A 25,236-nucleotide genomic window follows, 5' to 3' on the forward strand; every position below is an offset into this window, starting at 1 on the left:
GGGATCTGTTTGGAAAAACATTATCACTTTAAAGATAAAATTTAATCTGACAAATGAATATAATTTGTTTGTTTTGGTTTTCAGCATTACCTCAATGGCTTTGTAAAACCCTGTGGTTCAACATATTTTTGCACTAAGGTAAAAAGAGGTACCTGTAGTCATCTTAATGATGAACCCAACAAATGTAGTATCAGTAATGAATGCAGTACATGTGATCTAACTGTAAACGCCATCTTACTACATGAGTATTTACTGTGGACGCCAGCTTACTACATGTGTATTTACTGTGGACGCCAGGTTACTACATGTGTATTTACTATAGACGTCAGCTTACTACATGTGTATTTACTGTAGACACCAGCTTACTACATGTGTATTTACTATAGACGTCAGCTTATTACATGTGTATTTACTATAGATGTCAGCTTACTACATGTGTATTTACTATAGACGTCAGCTTACTACATGTGTATTTACTATAGACGTCAGCTTACTACATGAGTATTTACTATAGACGTCAGCTTATTACATGAGTATTTACTATAGACGTCAGCTTACTACATGTATATTTACTGTAGACGTCAGCTTACTACATGTATATTTACTATAGACGTCAGCTTACTACATGTGTATTTACTGTAGACGTCAGCTTACTACATGTGTATTTACTGTAGACGTCAGCTTACTACATGTGTATTTACTATAGACGTCAGCTTACTATATGTGTATTTACTATATACGTCAGCTTATTACATGTGTATTTACTGTAGACACCAGCTTACTACATGTGTATTTACTGTAGACGTCAGCTTACTACATGTGTATTTACTATAGACGCCAGCTTACTACATGTGTATTTACTATAGACGCCAGCTTACTACATGTGTACTTACTGTAGACACCAGCTTACTACATGTGTATTTACTGTAGACGTCAGCTTACTACATGTGTATTTACTATAGACGCCAGCTTATTACATGCGTATTTACTGTAGACACCAGCTTATTACATGTGTATTTACAATAGACGTCAGCTTACTACATGTGTATTTACTATAGACGCCAGCTTACTACATGTGTATTTACTATAGACGTCAGCTTACTACATGTGTATTTACTATAGACGTCAGATTATTACATGTGTATTTACTGTAGACACCAGCTTACTACATGAGTATTTACTATAGACGTCAGTTTATTACATGTGTATTTACTATAGACACCAGCTTACTACATGTGTATTTACTGTAGACGTCAGCTTATTACATGTGTATTTACTATAGACGTCAGCTTATTACATGAGTATTTACTATAGACGTCAACTTACTACATGTGTATTTACTATAGACGTCAACTTACTACATGTGCATTTACTATAGACGTCAGGTTACTACATGTGTATTTACTGTAGACGTCAGCTTACTACATCTGTATATACTATAGACGTCAGCTTACTACATGTGTATTTACTGTAGACGTCAGCTTATTACATGTGTATTTACTGTAGACACCAGCTTACTACATTTGTATTTACTATAAACGTCAGCTTACTACATGTGTATTTACTATAGACGTCAGCTTACTACATGTTTATTTACTATAGACGTCAGCTTACTACATGTGTATTTACTGTAGACGCCAGCTTACTACATGTGTACTTACTGTAGACACCAGCTTACTACATGTGTATTTACTGTAGACTTCAGCTTACTACATGTGTACTTACTATAGACGTCAGCTTACTACATGTGTATTTACTGTAGACGTCAGCTTACTACATGTGTACTTACTGTAGACGCCAGCTTACTACATGTGTATTTACTGTAGACGTCAGCTTACTACATGTGTACTTACTGTAGACACCAGCTTATTACATGTGTATTTACTGTAGACACCAGCTTATTACATGTGTATTTACTGTAGACACCAGCTTACTGCATGTGTACTTACTGTTGACGCCAGCTTACTACATGTGTATTTACTGTAGACACCAGCTTATTACATGTGTATTTACTGTAGACACCAGCTGACTACATGTGTATTTACTATAGACGTCAGCTTACTACATGTGTACTTCGGTAATGTGGATGCTGCCAGTCGTTCGGGGAGATTGTGAATAATAGAGATATTCTAATGTCCTTTTCTCTGTATTATATATATCTATCTCCAGTGTCTTTGTCTTCAATGTCTCTACAAACTGTACTGATAACCATTTCCTCTTAAATGCGATGTAAATATGACAATATACGTAAGAATGTTGATGAATATAGTACGTCTATTTTAACGGCTAGGATCCCCGAAAGAAATGAAATTAAAATGTGAATTAAAAAAGCCTAATAAATTTCATGTTTGAAAACACTTTGCTGTCGTAAAGCATCACCCTCGTGTATTTTCAAAAATGAACGACATTGCGTGGACCTTGAAGTACAGTCACAATGTAGTATTGAGAAATGACCTGGTTGGAAACGATACAGAGTAAATGGGGACCAAGGTGTAAATGATGCATTGACCCTATCTTTAAACACGATGTGTGATCATTTCCTTTGTAACTCCTGCATTGGCGAAATTTGAGGACTTGGACAATATTTTCCATTGCCACGACATTTTCTAACCAACAAAAGTAGAAAATTCGTACGTTTATACAAATACATAAAATACCCTATATATGTTCGCTTTAACATTTATGAACTTTCTGATAATCAAAGATAATTGCCATGACGCCAGTCTTGTTCTGAAGAGTGACATTGTAACTTTTGATAAACATGCCACTGTCCTAATCAACACAAACAAAACAATAGATTGATCTGTTTCACAATAGTATGATCTCACGCGTGAAACAAAATGGCTTTTACGTCTTAGGTTTGACGCGGTGTGGGGGTCGAATTCGGAACTTCCGGACGTGGAGCGAACTCCCTCACCACTAGGCTACGGTTACCGGTGAAATAATTCTGGAAAGATATGAATAATTTCTAAACGTAGAACTTACCTAACTTAGAAAATATGTAAAACATTACACGACGGGATTGAGGATTTCTAATATTGTCAGCAGGAACCAGAAACAATTTATCGTGTATTTGTATATTGTATTGCAGTGAAAGAAGTTTTTTTGTTATGGAACAGAATAGAGAACTTGATGCAAAATACCTATAACCCTTGCAAAACAGATAATTATACTCAGATAATTCAAAAATTGCAAACGATTTGATAATCGTATTGATAAAACCATAAATGTAAAAAAAATGAATTTTATATCAGGACTTTCAACCAAAAATGTTCGATTAATTGTATCATTAAAATGTAGAATACATGTCATGTGTTAGACAAAATAAAGTAAATGAACCTCTCGTGTTTTATTTTGTTACACCGACCACATGCATGAGGACTTCTAACTAGAGCAGATTTAGTATTTGTTGAAATACTCACAGATAGGATGCAGTGAAATAAAATAATAGTCCTCATTTTCTTCTGCCTAAAATGGATATGATTATAGAATTTGCATTAGTAGGAACTTGATGATATGCATAATCATTCCGACACGTACAGACTTATACTGTCAATCATACCTGTGATTCTGGACCTGTTCTGTAGGAAAGCCTTCTTACGAATGATAGAGAAGTTTTACAAATTCAAGTGTATTTTTATCACTACTGAAGATTGCAACAATGACACTCTGATACTGAGTTTCCATTGCATGAATATGTTAAATTTATGAAATGTAAATTCTCATTGGCCGTTTAGCTCTTGGGTGGCCTATTGCTATTTACCCGTTCGTGCTTGTAGTAAATTTCAAAACCATTTTTCATATGCCTGCTCGTTGGGAATTTTTAAAATCATTTTATATGCCCGCTCGTAGTGAATTTTTTAATATCATTTTTTACTTGGAAGCTGAATATCGTAGTTCATTACAGTTACTGTAGAATACTTTGTGTGGTATGGAAACGATATATACTCAACAAAAAAAGAAACGCATATTCAGATTATACATGATAATTTAATTCTTCAGTTTACATCTCATTTTTATTCTTTTAAAGTTTAAATGCAGTAAACCGTCCTGTGATAAAAATCAAACATGTCTCATGTTGCTGTGTTGAACGGTTAAGAATAATATCACAGCTTCTCTCTGTCCATACAAGGTAACAATTTAATGACTGCATTACAGTGACTTTTAATATCGCGTATGTCCTCCGTTTGCATCAATTCCAGCCTGAACACGTCTTGTCTTAGAGTTAATAAGCTTGTTGATGGTAACCTGAGGGATATTGTTCCATTCCTGCAACAAGGCCTGCTCTAAATCCTGGATGGTGGTTGGTGGATTGGGACGGCGTCTAACTCGTTTATCCAGCTCGTCCCATAGATGTTCAATTGGATTAAGGTCTGGTGGGAACGCTGGCCATGGAAGAATAACCACGTTTTTCGTCTGCAGAAAATCCGAGCACACCCTTGCTACATGCGGCCTTGCGTTGTCCTGTTGCAGAGTCAGATTGTGCTGATGGACAAATAGAACAGCCAAAGGAGTTCCAGCTCTCAATATGTGTGGAGAACCTGGAGTCGGTTTTTTTTTATGTGGCAAATTCTGCCACAAAAAAGGCCGTCTCCAGGTTTTCCGAGTAAAATGCAATCCTTATAGGGGGTGATTGTCTTATTATACACACTACAGCATTGTTTCTTAGACCATTTTTCTCGTCTCAACGAGACAAAGACAATGATATCAAACACAAGGAAATTGAACAATAAATAAGAATTTCACAGGCAAATAGGTAGTCATTTTTATCGTTCCTAGCAGAATATCCCCCTGTCAAAAATCGAATTTTTTATTTATTAAAGTATTTTAAAGTTCTTTATATCATTTTATTCCACGTGAGAAGACGAGAAAAATGATACCAGGTTCATATTCCTAGCTTGATAAATATAATGATGAGCCCCCAAAAGCATTTTCAGTCATTCGTCTTAAAAAGTCTAAGTCCCAAATTAGGTTATCTGGGGTCAAATTTTTTATTATTCATGTTACATAAAATATGATTATATATTCCTTCTCGTCTCTTCAAGATGAAAAAAATGATGTAAAGATCTTTTAAATATCCTGAATAATAAAGTTTTAGGACATGAATATGTTTTTCTTATTTACCCTCCTAAAAGGGACATAATCTCAATAGGAATGTCAAGTATTTCAGGTGGTAAAATTTTTATTACTTGACCTATGACATTGTGCTTTATATCATTTTCATCGTCTTAAAAAGACGAGAAAGAATATGTAATTAAAATAAATGTAGGGTGGATAATGAAAATGTTATGCCCTAAACCTTTTTCAATTTGGACTTAGTCATTTTACAGCGAGTGATAAAAAAATGCTTTTTGGGGCTGATTTCCTTATTTATTATCACACCTTAATGTTTCTTATATCATTTTTTTCGTCTCAATGAGGCGAATCAGGTGATACCAAGTTCATATTTCTAGCTTGATAAATATAATGATGAGCCCCCAAAAGCATTTTCAGTCATTCGTCGGAAAAAGTCCCAAATCAGGTTATCTGGGGTCAAAATTTTTATTATTCATGTTACATAAAATATGATTATATATTCCTTCTCGTCTCCTCAAGACGAAAGAAATGATGTAAAGATCTTTTAAATATCCTGAATAATAAAGTTTTAGGACATGAATATGTCTTTCTTATTTTCCCTCCTAAAAGGGACATGATCTCAATAGGAATGTAAAGTATTTCAGGGGGTAAAAATCTTATTACTTGAGCTATAACATTGTGCTTTATATCATTTCTTCGTCTTAAAAAGACGAGAAAGAATATGTAAGGCCAGAGTTTTTTAATTTTCTGTTTAACGGGAAGCGCCGACCCAATTTTATGAAAATACCGAGAAAAAAATAAAAGAGACCAAACTCACTTTTATTTTTGAAATTCCCGCCGACTGTGCTGTTTATCGATGTTTCGAAATAAAATCGGGATCGTTGTACATCATTTTTTATTATAAATCATGTGAACGCTTGTCTATTGGGAAACTTCGTGAAATCATTTACAAGCATCTTACTGATGGCGACTGTGTAACTAGCATTGACACTTGCGCGGGAATGGAGGGCCACATGTACATTAAGATCGAAATTAAATGCATCGATTCATCCATTTGCCGAAGCAAAATTGTCAAGGCAAAACTAAGCGACAGTGTGGGTCACGTAATATCAGATCTACTGGAAGAATCCGACGGAACAGCTCTTCAGATATCAAGAATCGAAAGTGAGGGTACAGACCTCGAACCAAAGACACCTGTTAATGTCTTAAAAGATTCCGGGTAAGTCTTTCAGTAGTCTTTAGTAAACTTTATATTATAAGAGGACGATGTTTAACAGTAATTTGCTGTAATTTACTCATCTCGATGATAATTTTCAAATCTGTAGAAAAGTTAATATTCGTTCATCAGCTGAAGTATAAAGCTTAAAAGAATGGATATTACATTCCGAGCTGTTAAACAGATGTCCCAGAAATTTATGTTGATTGAACAATATTTTAGATACAAATCTTTGTCAGCATGGGTAATTAAACTGGACCAGGACACTAACAATAACAAAACTCCCCAAGAAAAGAACACTTTTGATGTTTTGATGTCAGCAAGCAGAAGTTATGTACATTATCCTGCACAAGGGTACATATATTTCACTAGAAATTTATTTTCAATATGTATTTGAAATTGTGGATAAAAAAATCAGGTCTTGACGGAATGTTCCATATCTTGTTGTAGAAAAGAAACCACTTCAAGGGATAGGTTGTACAATGATGTTATCTCAATACTAAAGAATCACAGCATTGGGTTTACCAGCCACCAAGTAAGTGGTGTAGGCAACCACATAGTTTCTACAATAACTCAGGCACTGTGGTACCTAGATCCACACCATGAGAAATTCCAGAAAAGAGGCCTCCAAATGCCCAAACTCTTCAAAGAGATGTGTGGGTACCGTGATCTTAAAGTGCAACATAAGAAAATTCCACAGGTATTTACAAAATCAAACAGACACACTATTGAATATGTGTTTTATTTGTAATACATTATAAAAATACTCTTATTATTTACATGTATATCAATTTATTTTCAGGTTATTTCTAGTGACCTAAGGGAAAATATTGAAAACTTGTCATCACTTCTGACAATACCATGGACAATGAATCCCCAGTTTAAGGAATTTTACACGTCATTAGAAGACTTAATTTCGTATTTTAAGAAGTATGAGGAATACTTAAGTGCGTGTAACAAGAAGATGAAAGTGAATCACAACAGTACTGTCCCCGTTCGAGAATTTAATGACAACTGGATGCTCAGAGTTGTAGAGCCTGTGGAAAAAGTGACGGTTGAGTATGAGGCTTTGGACTCGTGTGTTAAAGATTTGGTAGAATATCAACCTATTGATATTATCGATTTTGAACCTGATGATAAGGAGACAAGAAGAAAATGGATTACAAACTTATCATTGTCAAATTCTGTTGCATTATTTTCATTCCAATTTGGAAACTATCTTGTAAACATGAATGTTTTGTGGAAAATTCCTGGGTCAAGTGAAAGGGATACAGTAAAACAAGTACAAATTATCAACAAAGTAAAAAAGAACATAATGAAGTTTTCAACAAGAAAGATGCAGAAGGAATTTATAGATCGATATAAAACCTGTACTGGCCTGCAACCAGTAATTTTAAGGAACATGTATTTATATCTTACAGAGTTTGAATATCAGGCAAATTCTGCAAATGCTGCAGAGATTGATGAACGGTTTATGAAGTTTTTGTTGGAAAGTGAAGATTGTGACTTGATTTTTGATTTGCGAAAAAATAATTGTCGACCTACAGAAGAGAAGTTTAAGCCATTCTGGAAAGAATTGAGTAAATTTTTTGATGAAAAGGCTGCTGTTCATGAAAGGCGATCAAATGACAAACTTTACTTACCATTTGCCATTTCAGTGGAAGATCTCAGACGCCAAATACTTGATAGACTGCCAGAGGGTTCAGAGGCTCCATCATCTTCGCTAGCCAAGGGTGACGATACACGGTGTTCCTCTTTCACCCTTGGCAGATATAGCCGCCGAAATGAAAACTTTGAAGAAGCCATCTGATTGGCTGCGCGACTTGGCTTTCGCACGGATTTTACTAATAGACGCTTTACACATAAATCAATTCTTATATAAAAATTATAAAAAGAAGCTAATAAATTTGGTATGATTTAGTGTGAAATGATTATGATATGATTGATTATCGACGACCCACTTTTTAAATGAATATTTCAAGACATGCTGTTAGTTTTTTTCAAAATTTGCATCGATTCATTTTGCGTATTTTAGTTTCGAAAATTTCAACCAATGAAAATCCATGATAAATCAAACAAAATGGATGCGCCCACATGCAGAACGTGTCGGGCCATTCTTGACAAGAAATCAAGGAGAACAATTTTTTCCTCAACGTTTGAATTCACTCAACAGTTATGTGAAGTGTTGGGATCAATCCCATCTCCAAATGACGGCTCGTATGTGTGTAGTCAATGCTATTCAAAATTACGGAAGTTGTATAAAATTGACTATGACTTATTGCACAAGATGGAAGATTTGAGAAAGGAGAAAGGAGAAGTAATTAAATCGTTTCGTCAAAATCTGACGTTGGGTAATGTAAGTGCGACCGCTACCATGATCGAATTATCATTGAGAAACGAGGACACGCTGACACCAATAGAGAATGTAATCTCAGATGATTCCAACTTGGAGTCAAAGAGAAGTAGGCAGGGAGTTGGACTGTCACCAACTCCAAGGAAAATAAAGAAAAGTAAACCAGGTGAATATAATCATTTCACAATGATATGACAGCATGATAATGCACATTAATTTTGTCAATATACATTGTTATTTGTTTGTTTGTTATATAAACAATTTCAACATGTTGAAAGTAAATACAATATATTTTATATGTTCTTAGAATTTGGAATTATTCAGTTGGTTTGGAGTGGATGATGAAAATAATGAACATGCTTACCTGGATGATATTTTAATTTAATTTAACAGTTTCTGCAAAGACTCCAGATAAACCCAAGCGAAAGCCATGTATTAAACTTTTGACACCCAGTAAAATTAAGGTGAATGTGTAATTTTGTGCATGCCATTAATAAGTAGAAATAGACATGTATTAAATAAGTTTAATGATGTAAAGTTCAATGTAGTTTCAAACTTTGATAAATCTTTTGAGTATGGGTTATTAAGTGTTTCTGTTATTGAAATGCTGCACATTATTCAAAGATTCTGAGCATCTGATGCCTTTTAATGGAAATAATTGATGGTTCATTCTTGTTTGGTTATCATATGATTGATATACATGTGTAACAATTTGTATATCATATGGCTGTTTTAAAATTCAACTTGCATATATTTGTAGGTGTTGTTCAACACTGGAAAACAGATCAAATCTAGACTTGTGAAGGATGCTGAACTAAAACGAGTTGTCAAAGCCATATCAAATGGACAGCCTAAACGAAAGATAGCAATGATAGCATATAACTCTTTTCTGAAAGAGGAATTCATTAGCTGCGTTATCAGTGACATAAAAAAAGACATTACAAAGTTGGTATCCAAAAAGGCAAATTGCTGCTTAAGAAGTACAAAGTGTGACAACTTATCTAATTTCAAATTTGACAGATTACTTTTTGAGATACAGTTACATGCTCCCATATTATACAAAACTCTGTCGCATTCTCTCAAAGATTCCCACGTTGGAATAGCAGTAACCACAGCCATTATTACGAGAAACAAAAATATGCATATGTCTGCACTACATCACATTGTTGCTCAAATTTTGGATCACAGTGGGACAACAGATGAGGTAAAATTTCAAATTGAATCCCGTATGATCTGAATTTTTCAAAATAATTTACTTATATATCTGGAAAGGATAATTAGGAACTGGAATTTTCTTATAGATATTTAGAACTTGCAGCTAGATAATAGTGTTTTGTCTCTGTTCCTGTTTTGATATGTACTATATACTCCTTATCAAAACAAGCCTCTATTTCTAATTTTCTATTGTTAGTGTCACAGCAGGTGTGGCACGATAAAGATCCCTTCAAGTTCAATGGCCATAAGTGCTGAGCATAGGCATAAATTTTGCCGCCTTTCACCGGCAGTAGTGACGTCTCCCTATGAGTGAAATAATTCTCGAGAGGGACGTTAAACAATATTCAATCAATCTATTGTTTGTTCAGATGTCAACATTTCATTGAATGTACTCACTTTTAAAAGGGACGAGATCAAAAGTTCAATGTCCGACAAAAACTAAATTTACATAATTTTCTCTAAGCCCCCCCCCCCCCCCCCCCTAAAATCTAAATATGATGAATGTAGAAACTGAATGGAAAAAAAAAACATACAAGAGTATAAATACAGGTAACAGTCTGTATACCTTTTCTACTGGTTATTCACAAATGCAAGTGTTAATTGAAACTATTTAATGGTCATTGAAATGTAATATTATCATGTGTCAACAATTGTTGTTTTTTTTTCTTTCCACTATTAAAAGTGTAATCGCTATTGGATAACAGAAACTTACGGGAGTTTTTACCCTCCCTCCCCCTAGCTATTTGAATTTAGATTTTTATCAGACTTTGATCTTGCCCCTAATGACCATCAACTTCCACATGATTAGCATACATTTATATCAAGTAGAATGTTAAGATCACGGGTGCCATGCAGTGTTTGATATCATTATACATTTTAAAATTTCACATTCTGTGGTTCATGATAGTAGTAATTGTAATATTAAAGCAAATTTTATTGATCAGATTCTTATTACAGTGCATTTCCTTGTTCCAAAAAATGGGACTGAGTGTGTCCTCCTCAGCAGCAACTAAGAAGAAGGCAGATCTAGCAGAGTACCAGACTGAGCACATCAACTCGACAGTCATCAATGAAAAAAAGGCACTGGAAACTTTAGGTACTGATGATCTGAACACTTCAGATATAATCGGGGATAATTTTGACATTTCTAAAAGCCCATCAAACATGAGCAAAGAAAAACAGAGAAAGAGTCTGCATTGGTTCTTAATGATAGGTTTACAGAAGCGTATTACTGACAATGGTTTAAGTAATCAGTCCCCATCTGTATCCATCAGTGCTGTTAATAATGGTGTTTTTGTTCCAAGTCGTTCTGATTGTGAGTTTTTAGAGGAGAATTGTCTATTTCATATTATGAAAATAATTGTCAAGTATGTAGAATGTTTCAAAAAGTATGCTCCATACCTGCCAGATGTTATTCATCACCCTCATCTTGATGAAATGTCTAGAAAGTCTGATTTTGTGGTTCTGGATTTATTGGACAAAAGTGAGAATAAGAGCGAGGACATGATAACAATTCTGGAACACATCCATGCAAAATATATTGCACACACTCAGGAAGAAAACCCCAAGGTTATCAAGAAGAAGGTATTTGGGGGCGATGTGTTGACAAACGAACGAGCCTACAGTGCTCAGTTAGCAATGCTGAATGGCAGGTCCGAGTTTGATCAGCTGGCAGGTGTTATTCACAGACCAGAAGGGTTGCATCGTATGATGAATCTATGTTTGGTAATAGCTGAATAGTTATGTTTGTTGCTGTTCATGGAGTTATAGGTATTTTATTTCTGTTTCGTTGAGTTTCATGGTCTCTTAGGTCTCACAGTTTACCATGCCATATTTGTGTAATAAAAATTTGATCTAAATAACTCCATAAGCATTTATTTTATTGACCTTACACATGGAAGATTTGGTAGTCTGTGTCATCTTAGGGACCCCTCTGGTTTTTAACTGTTTTTAAGAAGAGAAATTCCACATCAATTTCTTGAGTTAAGATTTTTTTCTAGATATCTTGATTTTAGTTCCATTGGTCAAAACAAAGAAAGTGTACGTTTCTTTCATCAGAATAATTCAGGGTTGGCAAAAAAGTGGTCAATATGAGTATTGACAGGGCTGGTGATCAATACTGGTTAAAGCTGGTTAATACAGGTTGATTGAAAATTGTTTGGTCATTATAGCCTGTGTTATTGGTTTATATTATAAATGTTTAAGTGGCCATTATGGTAATTACTGTAATTCATAACATGCACTATCAGTTTATAATATAAGTGTTTTCTATTTCTGTTAAACTTTCTCAGTTTAACAAGAACTACCTGTTGTTTCTAATCTTCATTTTAGCTGTTAAATAAACATTTGAGGGGATAGGTTGGTTATATTTTCATAACATTAACATGCACACTGGTCATCTCTGGTCCCAGAGTATGCATTAACACATCTGTGAACTCTTGTTTCCTGTGGTCAGGTAAATTTCCTGCTCTGTGCATTGCAATACATTGTTTATCTACAGCACTGTCCCCAATTCATACTAAATCACTGTGTTTATTCAATGTCCAGTTACTTGTTATTCTTAAACACTGAATTTTAAGTTAACATCCCCACCCCCCAATTTTACTGTGATCAATGGTAGGCCACCTGTCAATCAAACTTTAACAATAGATCTCATGTGGAGTGACATCTGCACAGAGGGTGGTCTGTACATGTAGCTATTGCGATACATGTTGTTGGTTGTTTTTTTTATAACAATAGCAGTCAATAATTACTGGTAGTCTTTATATCTTGAAGCCCAGTACCTGAGTTTTAATAGCATAACTGCTATTTTCTTGTAATTCAAAATTTTGAAAAAGACCATAATTGTATTTACCCCCTCTATATATACATGTATTATGAATTACACAATCAGAAATTAAACAATACCAGATTTGCATATTAATTTCTAAAATTTGTAACTTAATATTGAAATGATTTATATTATCTTTACAAGAAATTTGCAAAAGAATAGGAAAATGGAAAGTTAGAATCTGAAATGACCGATATTGACCACTTTGGGAGTATTGACAGGGACGGTTAAAACATGGGGTTCTAACCGCCCAACCCTGGAATAATTACGGTTTTAGCTCCTAGTATTCACAACTACTTAACAGTGGTGTGATTTTTTTCCTCTTTAAAGTTGAAATCTTTTGATTGGCTCAATTTCCGAGAAAATAAAACACTCTGGGTTTGACCTAAAGTGACAGAAAATGATATTTTACCAGTAGGTTGAGGTGTTTTTCTTCATTTTTGACCAGTTTTCCTCCGATTTGTGAGGAATTCAGTCACAGCCCTGACTTAGTCTTGAGGATATGGAGTATTTCTTTATCTGTTATGTTTCAAAATGTTCAATTATTGAATGTTGCATTTCAGAGCATTTATTGAAAGGGGAATGGGATACTGTCTATCTATACAACTGAAAAATGTATGAACATACAAGCAACTTTCAATTTTTTTTTTAAATCACCCAAGATTAAATGGAAAGGAAGTATTTCACATAATGGAGATGTCCCAATCCCATATTAGGATCTTTTATTTGTTTATATGTTCAAATGTTGCAACTAACTTTTATTTTTTTCTTATCACTAACCTTTTCAAAAGTTGCCATGTAGTAAAACACAATTATAGCAAACATGCTTTGAATGAATTTACAATTATAATCATAAAGTAATCCCAATTTAAGTATCTTTGATTTGTTTATCTATGTTCAATGTTCTTACTAATTTTTATTCTCATCTGATCGCTAACCTTTTGAAAGGTGCCATATACAGTAAAAAGCAGTTATTTAAGGTTTATAAAACTTCATTATATGCTTTTTTCTACTTAAAACCATATATATATATAATAACTTGATCATTGTCTATAATTTATCCATACCTCTTGTAATGTTTATGCAAAAGTAAATTTGAGTAACCAATTCAATTAAAAATATTTCTGAACAATAATTGCATCATCTTACTCATTTTTGTAACATTTCAGCTCGTGTATCAGCAATTTTACAAGTTGACTTCTGCTGGGGAAGTAGGTACTTTAAGTCAGCTGCGAAATGTTGTTCACAGAATAGATGTCCATGGTGGCGATGAAGTCATTCAGAAGTACAGGTATCAATAACTTTGTATTAATTTCATGTACATCGACATGGAAATAAGTTAATAGCTAGAAGTGCATTACTTATTAGATGCTTTTCAACACACTAATACTTTAAATTTAAAAAAGACATAAAAACCATACAAACTGACCCTATCAGTAGCAATACCAACTATAATTTGATGAATAATAAACAATGTTTTTTTTTAAGTGTGTGCAAAAATATCATTATAATTATGCATGTTGAAATTAAAGAAGGGAAAAAATTTCACAAAGGACCACTCTGCTTGAAAAGAAAATGCTAGTGTGTTTGGTGAGGTTTCTAGGAACACCAGGAAAAGTGGGTGGGTGGGTGTGCCTTGCCTGCTCACTAAGACATTTCTATTATTTTTTTTTTTTTTATAGATTTACTGATTTTTTATTTTTGTATTAGAGCTCACTATGCATTTCTGATGGACTACTTGGATGCCTTCACCGCAGGAGCATGCCTACATCTTCTGGACATGGATAATTTGGATTCTGAACCGAACCGAAAACAAGAGATTTTTGAGACCCAATCTGCAGAAGACAAGATCAAGTTTATTCGTCAGATTGCCAAGGATATACTTGATAGATATGTAAACCTTAGTGATGGTAAGATATTACTTAGAAGATAAAGCAATCCTTGACCAGATTGATGTGAAATACTGTTAGATAATTATGAGTATTTTAACATGTACATGTTGTAGTTAATTTTTATGTACTACATATTCTAAGCATTTAAAATCTTTTCACATGGGTTGTTTTCCATATTTCGGTAGATTGTGATCGATTGTCAGAGAAAGTTCAAGAACTAGATGTCAAAAGTCAACAAATCCGAGACATGTTTGACCATGAATTACAGAAATATATCTGTATCTCTTGTGGAAAGGAATATAAAAAAGTAGGTCATCTAAAGAGACACCTGAAAGAGAAACATTTGTGGGATTTTAGTGAGAATGATGCAGGAGAGGAGAAACCTGATCGGATTGGTCTATACAGAGCTTCATTGATGAAATGTTTGCTATTGCTGAAAGACACCAATGATGGATATTGTATGGGTGATGGTGACAGGATAATGGCCAATGCCAAGTTCCAAATGCTACTTTCAGGTGTAACTCATCACACAAAATATCAGATCTGGTTGTTTCGCTTCTTAGCCTATTACCATTGTATACTTAGTCCCAGAGATGCTTATGAATATAAGTGGAACTGTACAGCAAATCTTTCTGGTGGCAACAGACACAACATACCAAACGACAATTTGGTCGAAATCATGGTCCACAGATTAAAAGAAAAAGTGCGCACACAAGGAGCAAATGTTACTTATGAAAGTGCAAGAAAGGCAGCCCTATCACTTCAGATCCAAGATCAAATCAAGTGCAATATGATGCAAGAGGTCAAAATGAAGCCTAAAGGGACATCGCGGACTGAGACATCAAAAAAGGTCGATGTAGAATTGATGATTGATGAATTGAAAAAAGCTGAAATATTTGACTATTTGCCTGGAAGGCAATTCAACGCCTTTTCTTCCTTTCAGGACTTATTCTCAAGGGTTAAAGTTGTAGACTTGCATAAATGGATTCAAAGCCAAAAAGAAGCATTATCATATGAGCTTGTATAGAAAGATTATGAAGGAGCAAAACCATTAAATTTGATGTACCAAGACATTTTTAATCAGAAACTGCTTTATATGTTGAAATCATACAGTAAATGTAAAAGATAATCTAATTAGATTGTGATTTATTTTTTAACAAAACAAAGCAGGGCTCTGGCACTAAAGATATTAAAAATATATAATTAGAACTAGGAAATTAAAGTAGCAATATCTTAAGGAAATTTGGATTCAACTTGGACAAGCATTCAGGACATGTTGGATTTTCTGAGTTTATTATCCATCAATTTGGAATTATTGACATGATCCTTTAGGAAAAAAGTGTGCAAAGCATTTTGAAGTGGGAACAAGCAATCCAAATTTTAAGAGCCCCGTAATGTTCATGATGCAGTAATTTTTGTTAAATCCTTGCCAATGTAGTACTGTAGAGTTGACGGGAAACTTTTTGCCTTGGTTTTATTTTCACCCTTTTTGACCTCTCAAAGAACAAATTTTAAAAAGGGGGGATTCTAAACTAGTACATATGTTTAATATGGAGAAATTTGATTTTGAATATATTTAAAACTGGCTGGAAATGTTAATTGTCAATGGGTGAAAATACGACAAGACTCAAGTACCACAGTATGCATGAAATCAATTGACATTTCAGTGTAGACTGTTTTCCTCCTTAATAACCCTTTACATGACTTGATCACACCTCTGTAAACAATAACTGGGCAGATTAGCATACAAAAAGGAAACTACATTTTATATTTTAAAAGGCTTTCAGTGAATGGAATTTGTGCAGTATTATAGGAATGATTGTAGATTTCATGGATTTGTCCTTTGTCATGTAAAGGGTTAAAGGTGAAATATTAAATTCAACAATTATAAACCAAGTTCACAAGATTTATTTGATATGCATATTTATTTAATACATCAATCAGACTCTACTTCAGAGTCTTCGGCTAAATTATACATATCCAAATCACCAACAACATCGGAAATAATTTCACTAACGGCAGTAGCAGTATCCATTGACCAAATTGGATATTTTCTCATTACATCATCAGGTGTAAATATTGAATTACTGTTTGTTACTATCTTTTGAATAACTTCATTTGTCAGTCCATGTAGTACTTCAAATTTCACAATACAATCAGCAGTGGACATTTGTGATTTATAGAACAGTAGTTTATCATGAATTAGTTGTTTCTCTCTGTCATTAACAAATCTTGTCATTTCATCCTCAAGGTCTGATGATGAATTGTCTTCATTTTTTATCCTTACACCTTCATGTGTTCGAGGACAAAGATCACTTTTACACTCGCATTTACTTTCACAGACATCACAGCAGTCGTGTAATGGTAATATTTTCTTGCTAGGTAATAGATAGGCTTCACAAAGGATTTCATGTCTACATTTACTGTCATCTTTAGCCAAACGTACCATCTCAATTTCCACTTTTTTAAGGTGATTATTATTTGTTTTATACAATATCAGTTCATCTGAGAACTGTCCATCACGTCCTACTCTCCCCATCTGCTGAACAAATGTATCCAATTTCCTAGGTAGTTTGTAATGGATAACATGGTGTACATTGTGGAAATTCACCCCCATGCCAGCCGCATTTGTACAGATCAGCACCCGGATATTACCATCTACGTTCATGTCCTTCGAAATGATTTCTTTCACTTTCTCATCTGTTTTACTATGAAACATTTCAAAATGTTGACAGTCATTGCCAAAATGTTTAACAAATGTTGTGTAGATCTTGGAAACATCTGCAATACTTTCACAAAAAACAATGTGTCGCTCAGCTTTTGCCTTTTGGGTCTTCAATATATCAATCAACCAATGGAATACTTTTTCTAAATTATCTGAATTTGGAATACACAATGATGTTAACTTAATATTTTCTCGATCTGGTGAATCTAATATAACTTCAGAGTTTGCACTAAAACATAACATTTTCATAATTTTCCTTCGTTGACTTGGCCCAGATGTTGCAGTAAGGGCAAGTAAATATGCTTTGGGGCACAGTGATCTCAATTCTCCAATGTGAGCAAATGCCTCTCTGAAGGGCTCCTCTTCCTTGTCTCCCTCTCCCCTAAAACACAGAAAAAGAACAAGAACATTGAATTTACAAACAGACCTGGTTATGCATTTTTTAAAGCAATGAGGTATAATGGACCCATATATCAGTTAAAAGTAATTGCAATGATTCAGAATGTAATGCATTACTTTCATTCAAATGCCAGTAATGACCATTACTTTTCAATAATGTTTTATTTCATATTAAATATGATTTTTTTTTAATTTAAAATACATTCTTGAAATCACAGACTTTGTACTCTGTGTGTGAGTTTATTCAATGTTGATTGACAAATGCTCCTATTGATTTATTTATTGCAAATTTTTTGGAAATAAACTGTCAATAATAAAATTAATCATTTCACGGAAGCTAGGTAAACAGGGTAAAAGTGAATTTAAATAAGGAAATCAGATGCATGTAGTTCCAAACATAACCACAAGTATAAGTAAGTGTCAGCTGTACATTCCACATAGCTCTGATCATACTCATTAAAAATAAAGTATTTCTGGCAAAGTTTTTAGACCAGAACTGTCCTTTTCAAAAAATCTAATGAAATACAGCTGACATGTAAAATGATAACCTGTAATTATATACATGTATTTACTTTCAATCTGACTTTTAAAAAAAGTTGCCTGCAAATAAATTGTACTCTTGAAATTCCACTGTAATTTATGTTCATTGTAATGTGTTCTGTATTTACTAATTCATTTTTTAGCAAAATAGTTATGATTTAATTAATTACATTTCTAAATGAAAAATGGTGATACTTGTAATTGTAAAATTCCATATGCATTACATTTCAAAGTAATTGCCCACTTGTCTATTTCCAATTGTAAACAACTTTCTATATGGATAATATTCACACATACTGTATTTAGGAGGGTGTGAACGATAATTTAAAATCACTAGAAATATATATAAAGTTTTTTCAATCCAAAAAAAATAGGGTGGGGGATATATTTTGATCAATTTCAGTATCATACATCATTAAGAAAAGGTCAATTAATTCTAGCTTAATAAACATACCATTGTGTAACCGTATGAGCTTCATCAACTGCTATTAACTGCAACTTAATCTGGTAGATGTCCGACTTCAACATAGTTCTCCACTTGCTGTTATTGAGGAAGACCTCGGGGCTTCCAAACACAAAATCATACAAGCCCTGTTCAAGTAAATCTGTATCTTGTAAGTCTTTTCCAATGTATGACGCCTTAAAGCCCAGATTTTGCAATTTTTCGCACTGCTCTTTCATAATACTAATCAGGGGGGCTATGATCAACACGCATTTTCCTGGGTGCAGGACTGGGAAGTATTCGTAGCTTAGCGATTTTCCACTACCGGTTTTGGTGCTCGTAAACACGTCTTTTCCATTTTCTATAGCCGTTATAGTTTTGTATTGTTTTTCTGTTAGCGATTGGATTTTAAATCGATCACAAATGGCATTAGTTTGTTGATCTATGGAGGCAGCCATTCTTTCTGACGTCAGTTTTCGCATACTTATGTTACAGCGATTTTCATTGGAGGAAGAATTTATAGATTCAAGGGACGTAACTATTTTAGGACGTCAGATGGCGCTACTTAAAGTTTTCATTTCGGCGGCTATATCTGCCAAGGGTGAAAGAGGAACACCGTGTATTGTCACCCTTGGCTAGCGAAGATGAAGCCATTCTGGAAAGAATTGAGTAAATTTTTTGATGAAAAGGCTGCTGTTCATGAAAGGCGATCAAATGACAAACTTTACTTACCATTTGCCATTTCAGTGGAAGATCTCAGACGCCAAATACTTGATAGACTGCCAGAGGGTTCAGAGGCTCCATCTGTGTCTTGGCTAAAACTGAACTTTAGTCCCGCAAATGTGTACAACACAACTGCTAAAAATTACACTGGACAATACAACGTAGGGTTTGCAGTACAGCAAAGATTAGTCCGAGTTCAGCATCTTGACTCTCATTATTGCGCTGTGTTATTTTTAATGCTGAAGGAATTTGCATGTCAGATGCGAGAGTATTCAACTTTTCAATGCATGGATGATAAGGCTATTGTACCTTTGGGTGAACCTGGTCATCCAGTTTCAACTGGAGTACGTGCCCACCATGGAGGCCTGATAGGAGGGTGCATGAAGGTGGTAGCTTTGGACCATGACTTTCATGTTGGTGGGATCATTCCATCTGTCTGTTTCATGAATGATATACCGGAAAACCCAAAAGACTCGTTTTATAACGGACATCTTTATGTTACTGTTAAAGACAAGGTTTTCCAAGCCCCATCTCCACTGCGACATTCAACTGAAAGCGTGTCTTTGATGCGACAGTGCTACTCAGATGATGATGTGAATCTTCGAACTCCGGTGCTCATCCGTTACACTGATGGTGGACCAGACCACAGGACAACATACAAAAGTGTGAAAATTTGTGCTCTAATGGAGTTCATCGCTCTTGACTTGGACATGATAGTGTGTGCACGAACGGCCCCATGTGGCAGTTATGCAAACCCAGCAGAAAGAACAATGAGTCTCCTTAATTTAGCTTTACAGAACGTAGCATTGGAGCGAACTGCAATGTCTCCAAATTGCGAAATGCAAATTAAGTCAGTAAATTCACTCAAAAGTCTACGAAACTTGGCAAGTAAAAACCAGAGAATTAAAGAAGAGTACACACAAGCAGTTGGTGTAACACTGAACATTTTGAAAGAAAGATTTAAACGTCTAAGTTGGAAAGGAGAAAGTGTATGTGTGCAAGAGGCGGCTAGTCAAGAAGAGATGAATGCTTTGGTGGAGATACTGAAAGTGCTGGATGAGAATATTCAGTCAGACTCAAATTTGTCAAATCTGCAATCTAAAGCAGTTGATGCTTTCCTTGAGTCCCATTCCAGAAGTCGTCAATATATATTTCAGGTATGTAATTAAACAGTTTTCATATTCTGCAGGAACATATAACATGTCAGTATAACTCAAGATCTTAATTAAGAATACAGTGTAACATGGTAACTTTGATTTTTTGATAATTTATCTTTAGATCAAGAAGTGTTTGGCAGACAACTGTGGGTATTGTGTACTTAATCCTCCCCGGCTTCCAGATGAAGTATTCCATGGCCTGCATTTTGTGCCAGATCCAACAAAGGATGAAAACGGGCAGTACAAAGGCTTTAAGGATCTGTATGGGACAGAAACTAATGATATGGACAGGTCAAGTCTGAAAGGGAAATCTGGAGAATCATCAGAAAGAGACAAGAAATTCAAAGCTGTATTGGTAGGAAGTAAGTACACATAATTACATGTAGCTTTTTATATATTATTAAAATATATATTGCAATAACAACTCTTGTAACTTCTTGCAGCAAAAGTAACGGGATTTGTGATCTGCACTGAGCGTGGGAAGAGAAGGGTCATTTATGCAAGCAGAAAATTGAACAGAATGGAGGAAAGAGCGGTGGAACGGGTTCAAGAAAAATTACTTTATATATGTGGCAGTCCTTTATTTCCTGGAGGCCAGTATCAGGACATCATTCTGTGCAGACAGAACATCGATTGTTCATCTCCAATTGAGACACAGTATTACGCAGGTATCAATGTTAAGAATTGAAGATGTACACAGTCTCAACCTCATATTTTTTTCATTTCCTACTCTCTGATATTTACTATTTGACTTTTAGTATTACTGTTTTATTAAATAGGAGCAACACAGATTTTTGATGCTGTTTGCTTTCACTGTGGAGACTCGGATGTTTCTAACTCTGAGGAATTTAGGCGATTGCAAGAAGATTTCGCCATTGTCCGGCCAATATGCCAAGCATGTCTTCACGCAGGAAAACAAATTTCTACCCGGAATGCAAAAAAAACGCAGAAAATGATTTATACTCATACACTGAATCCAAATAAATGATAAACATAATTTTACTGTGTGATTGATTTTCATTTTTATCATTTTATTAAAAAAAAAAAAAACTCTTTTTGTGAATTTTATTTTTTTTATTGTCTCGACTCAACATATTTTTAGCTTTTTTTTAAATTTTTATTTCAAATGTCAAAGTATATGCATAGATATTTGGGGGTCAACTTTTCATTTCTTAAGTTATATTAGTGTGCTTTATATCATCGTTTTCGTCTTAAAAAGACGAGAAAGAATATGTAATTAAAATAAATGTAGGATGAAAAATGAAAATGTTATGCCCTAAACCTTTTACAATTTGGACTTAGTCATTTTACAGCGAGTGATAAAAAATGCTTTTTGGGGCTGATTTCCTTATTTATTATCACACCTTAATGTTTCTTATATCATTTTTTTCGTCTCAATGAGGCGAACCAGGTGATACCAAGTTCTTATTTTTAGCTTGATAAATAAAATGATGAGCCCCCAAAAGCATTTTCAGTCATTCGTCGGAAAAAGTCTAAGTCCCAAATCAGTTATCTGGGGTCAAATTTTTTATTATTCATGTTACATAAATATGATTATATATTCCTTCTCGTCTCCTCAAGATGAAAAAAATGATGTCAAGATCTTTTAAATATCCTGAATAATAAAGTTTTAGGACATGAATATGTCTTTCTTATTTACCCCTCTGAAAATAAATCCCACTTTTTTGCTTAATTGAAGGATATCCCTGGAAGTCCTGGGACTTCCTTGTGAAGTCCCACTTCTCCCATGTCCTAATGCAGTGGGATAATACAGGACTTCATGTTTCTGCATTTGTCCTGGAATATCCCACTTACATCAAGAGTGACTTTTCAAGAATTTCTTAGACATATTTATTACCTAAATGTCTTACAAAGTCCCACTCTCATAGCAGCAGGTTTTTCTAGGACATTCTTGTGTTTTTCAGGACTTTATTATAAAATGAAGACGAAAACATCGTCCCAGAAATTCCCTAAAAATCTCATACTTGATACATTCAAGATAATGCAAGACTTTACATTGCTTTCCAGGACTTCGTATTAAAAGTATGCAAAGAGAGAAGTCTTGCAATTACCCTCAAAATCTTACAACCAGTGAAGTCAGATTATAAAGGACTTTAATGAGGGTTACAGGACTTTTAGATATTAATTGTTACAAAATTAAATCCTTGTCATATCAAAAAAAAAAGATTTTACATTTTCTGGATTACCTTGACATGTCACTGCTACATAGTTCAGGCTAAAAAAACCCTATAAGAACAGTGAATGATTCGTGGATAAGAACATTTATGTATACAACAACAATCATGTCATAATAAGTTGTAATAGAAAAGACTATATTTCATCAAAAGTAGACTTGAGAAATGTTGGCTATGAGAACACTTCTTATAAATTTATAATGACAACAATCTGAACTTAAATAAAAATCACTTTACTGTCAAATGCGCTATTGAAATCCTCAATGTCACTTGAAAGACTACCATAATTCGAGTTTTGAGATGCTTCATCACAGGAGTTCAATCGGGTTTGTCATGTTTTTTTTAAGGTTAGAATAATGTCCAGTGTATTATTAAGATCATTTTGATAACAGATTTCCAGTTCCTGGGCTACCTTCTTCAAAATAAAGAAGATCCCTTTTTGTGAAAGAATGTTCAAAAATTCATCAGATTCTGTGGTAGGCTTTTCCATTTCCAGAGATGACACAGCGGCATTAATGTTCGAAACTGAACTTAAAAAAAATGTCTGTATCAAAAGGATTGCAATTCAGGCTCAAGTGATGATAAGTTAAAAGGATTTTCCAATGTCACGGTCGTATCACTTGAAGTACCAATGGCATATCAACTTTTGGATGTCACCACTGAAGATTGCAGTTGATGTTTTAATATTTAGTACATTTAGGAATTCGCATGTTTACATCTTTCTTGCACAGCATGTACCTTTTGGGTTCTCAATCTCCTGCAATAATAATTAATTACAAATTATTAATGAAGAAACTTAATTTTCAAGACACTGATTAAAAATTTTATATTTAGAAAAGTTTCTTTGACACATCAATGTTTTGAGGTCCAAATAGCAATAAATTATCACTGATGGATACAATCAGCTTGCCATGCTAAATTTTGTAACCGTACTGTCCGTAGTTATTTTACGAAGCAGTAATAATTACAGAACAATGTCAACTGATCGAAACAGAATCATAATGATGGATATCCATGATACAATGTTCTGGTGATTATACCCTTTCCATCTAGATCGAACCAGTCAATGGTTTACGTTAAAAAAAGAGTAGTTTGTTTTGATATGTTAAGCTGTAAATAGAATGATTGTATCGAGGAATTTCGAGTGATCCAGCGATCAAGCGTGTATTTTTCCAATGCATGTAATCATTTACAAACGTAAACAAAATAAGCATATGGTACTTACAGAGTGTCATCCGTTACCCCGTAGTCCTTTTTCATTCCGATGCTATTGATTTCCATTCACAAATCTTTAAATCATAAATGACTTCTTTGAAAGTTGTAACTTCCGGTGATGTCGTTTCGGTCAACTTGTACAATGTACGAAGCTTGTCGTGTTTTTTTCTTCTCCCCGTTCTAATTCGATATAAGATATATCATGTAAAAAATATATCATATGTATATATATGAAGTCTTATACACTGGGTTTCCACTGGTCGATTGTATAACTTTTTACTGATCGTCTTTTGGTTACGTGTTGACCTGGGGACGAGTCAGTCAGTGTACGACCTGACGTTCACGCAAGTGATCAAAGCGCTTTTTTTTCAATGTTCCTTTCTGGGCGCGAAGTCAGGGAAATATTCGTAAGGATGGAGAACATTCAACAGAATCAGTATGCAATCAAGCATGGAATGGATTCCAGATAGGAATATAGGATTCACCTTACACTCAGAAACTGGGGGATAGGCCTAGTTGTTCAAAATACACGGCGTTGCTGGTTAGTATTTTTACTTTTGGTTTGTAATAATTCGTCTTTTTTGGTAGTCTAGTGGAATTGTCACACCTTAACAAATTATCATCCTGTTTCCAATATTTTTATCTAGTACATGTTCTCTTTCATTGTAGCATGGACTTGAAGAGATAGTTATGAATTTAGAATATCATCAAGTGACTTTTAATAAGGCACTGTTTTCAGTGTGACAGGAAAACGCCCGTGAGACCAACGATGGCTTAGATAAAAGGGAAGACGATGCAGAAGGTGCATATATACAAGTTCAAGACATAGATATTTTAAATTTTGCATGATGTTCATTTACAAAACCTGTTATGCAACCTCTCAAATAATTCATTATGCTATCTTTTAAGCCTCTGTACCAGAGAAAAATCCAGAGATGGCCCTCAAAGAAGTTAGAAGCAAGATGAGAGACCGTCTCAGGTTGTTTAGGTCTGGTCCAGCCACCTTCCCCCACCCACGAGTCGAAGAAATAGATCTTTGAACCAGGTTACCCGTGACATCAAGATAAACAAAATTCAACTTCAGGGACAATTTGATAATACCTGTTTAAAATTTTTTTTTTTTAGCTCACCTGGGCCGAAGGTTCAAGTGAGCTTTTCTGATCAAAATTTGTTCGTTGTCTGTCGTCGGCGAAAACTTTTCACATTTTCATCTTCTCCAGAACCACTGGGTCAATTTCAACCAAACTAAGTGACACAA

The 25,236-nt window shown here is 34.4% G+C and overlaps 4 protein-coding genes and 1 long non-coding RNA gene across 7 annotated transcripts in view; 2 read left to right on the forward strand and 3 right to left on the reverse strand.

The window, feature by feature from the left end:
* The window catches only part of LOC125681624 (uncharacterized), a 183,429-nt gene extending 179,790 nt beyond the window's left edge, over window positions 1–3,639 (reverse strand). The window contains exons 1-2 of one of the 3 annotated variants that reach the window (XM_056153634.1): window positions 3,563–3,639; window positions 3,423–3,468 (exon numbers count right to left, since the gene is read on the reverse strand). In XM_056153634.1, coding sequence (XP_056009609.1) covers window positions 3,423–3,458 — 36 coding nt within the window. In that variant the 5' untranslated portion in view covers window positions 3,459–3,468; window positions 3,563–3,639. The remainder of the gene's footprint in view (window positions 1–3,422; window positions 3,469–3,562) is intronic. The other 2 variants (XM_056153635.1, XM_056153637.1) reach the window with 2 other exon arrangements.
* A 4,631-nt stretch (window positions 3,640–8,270) lies between these two features.
* On the forward strand, window positions 8,271–15,655 carry LOC130051589 (uncharacterized). Its single transcript, XM_056153628.1, has 7 exons — window positions 8,271–8,811; window positions 9,039–9,109; window positions 9,406–9,849; window positions 10,818–10,956; window positions 13,860–13,981; window positions 14,401–14,600; window positions 14,768–15,655. Exons 1-5 carry the CDS (start codon window positions 8,346–8,348, stop codon window positions 13,961–13,963), a joined length of 1,224 nt encoding a protein of 407 aa, XP_056009603.1. The 5' UTR covers window positions 8,271–8,345; the 3' UTR covers window positions 13,964–13,981; window positions 14,401–14,600; window positions 14,768–15,655.
* An 863-nt stretch (window positions 15,656–16,518) lies between these two features.
* LOC125675852 (ATP-dependent DNA helicase RecQ-like) lies at window positions 16,519–19,259 on the reverse strand. The gene is made up of 2 exons (XM_048913677.2): window positions 18,701–19,259; window positions 16,519–17,689 (listed from the first exon to the last, which is right to left on the reverse strand). Exons 1-2 carry the CDS (start codon window positions 19,168–19,170, stop codon window positions 16,519–16,521), a joined length of 1,641 nt encoding a protein of 546 aa, XP_048769634.2. The 5' UTR covers window positions 19,171–19,259.
* Window positions 19,260–19,332: 73 nt separating this feature from the next.
* On the forward strand, window positions 19,333–21,673 carry LOC130051500 (uncharacterized). Its single transcript, XM_056153465.1, has 4 exons — window positions 19,333–20,568; window positions 20,690–20,930; window positions 21,012–21,236; window positions 21,348–21,673. Exons 1-4 carry the CDS (start codon window positions 19,333–19,335, stop codon window positions 21,554–21,556), a joined length of 1,911 nt encoding a protein of 636 aa, XP_056009440.1. The 3' UTR covers window positions 21,557–21,673.
* Window positions 21,674–22,665: 992 nt separating this feature from the next.
* LOC130051593 (uncharacterized) lies at window positions 22,666–24,400 on the reverse strand. Its single transcript, XR_008799840.1, has 2 exons — window positions 23,989–24,400; window positions 22,666–23,520 (listed from the first exon to the last, which is right to left on the reverse strand). It is a non-coding gene; the product is annotated as an uncharacterized LOC130051593 (long non-coding RNA).
* Between the last annotated feature and the right edge of the window lie 836 nt (window positions 24,401–25,236).

This window comes from Ostrea edulis, chromosome 2 (assembly GCF_947568905.1).
Source record: "Ostrea edulis chromosome 2, xbOstEdul1.1, whole genome shotgun sequence".
In the NCBI taxonomy this organism is placed as follows: Eukaryota; Metazoa; Mollusca; class Bivalvia; order Ostreida; family Ostreidae; genus Ostrea; species Ostrea edulis.

Excerpts from the sequence above, each read along its gene's own strand:
- LOC125675852 (XM_048913677.2), bottom strand. The coding sequence starts at position 19,170 with ATGCGAAAACTGACGTCAGAAAGAATGGCTGCCTCCATAGATCAACAA. Across the intron at positions 17,690-18,700 it reads GCTCATACGGTTACACAATG|GGGAGAGGGAGACAAGGAAG; the intron begins GTATGTTTATTA and ends TCTGTGTTTTAG.
- LOC130051500 (XM_056153465.1), top strand. The coding sequence starts at position 19,333 with ATGAAGCCATTCTGGAAAGAATTGAGTAAATTTTTTGATGAAAAGGCT. Across the intron at positions 20,569-20,689 it reads GTCGTCAATATATATTTCAG|ATCAAGAAGTGTTTGGCAGA; the intron begins GTATGTAATTAA and ends ATTTATCTTTAG. Across the intron at positions 20,931-21,011 it reads CAAAGCTGTATTGGTAGGAA|CAAAAGTAACGGGATTTGTG; the intron begins GTAAGTACACAT and ends AACTTCTTGCAG.
- LOC130051589 (XM_056153628.1), top strand. The coding sequence starts at position 8,346 with ATGAAAATCCATGATAAATCAAACAAAATGGATGCGCCCACATGCAGA. Across the intron at positions 9,850-10,817 it reads ACAGTGGGACAACAGATGAG|TGCATTTCCTTGTTCCAAAA; the intron begins GTAAAATTTCAA and ends TTCTTATTACAG. Across the intron at positions 10,957-13,859 it reads AAAGGCACTGGAAACTTTAG|CTCGTGTATCAGCAATTTTA; the intron begins GTACTGATGATC and ends GTAACATTTCAG.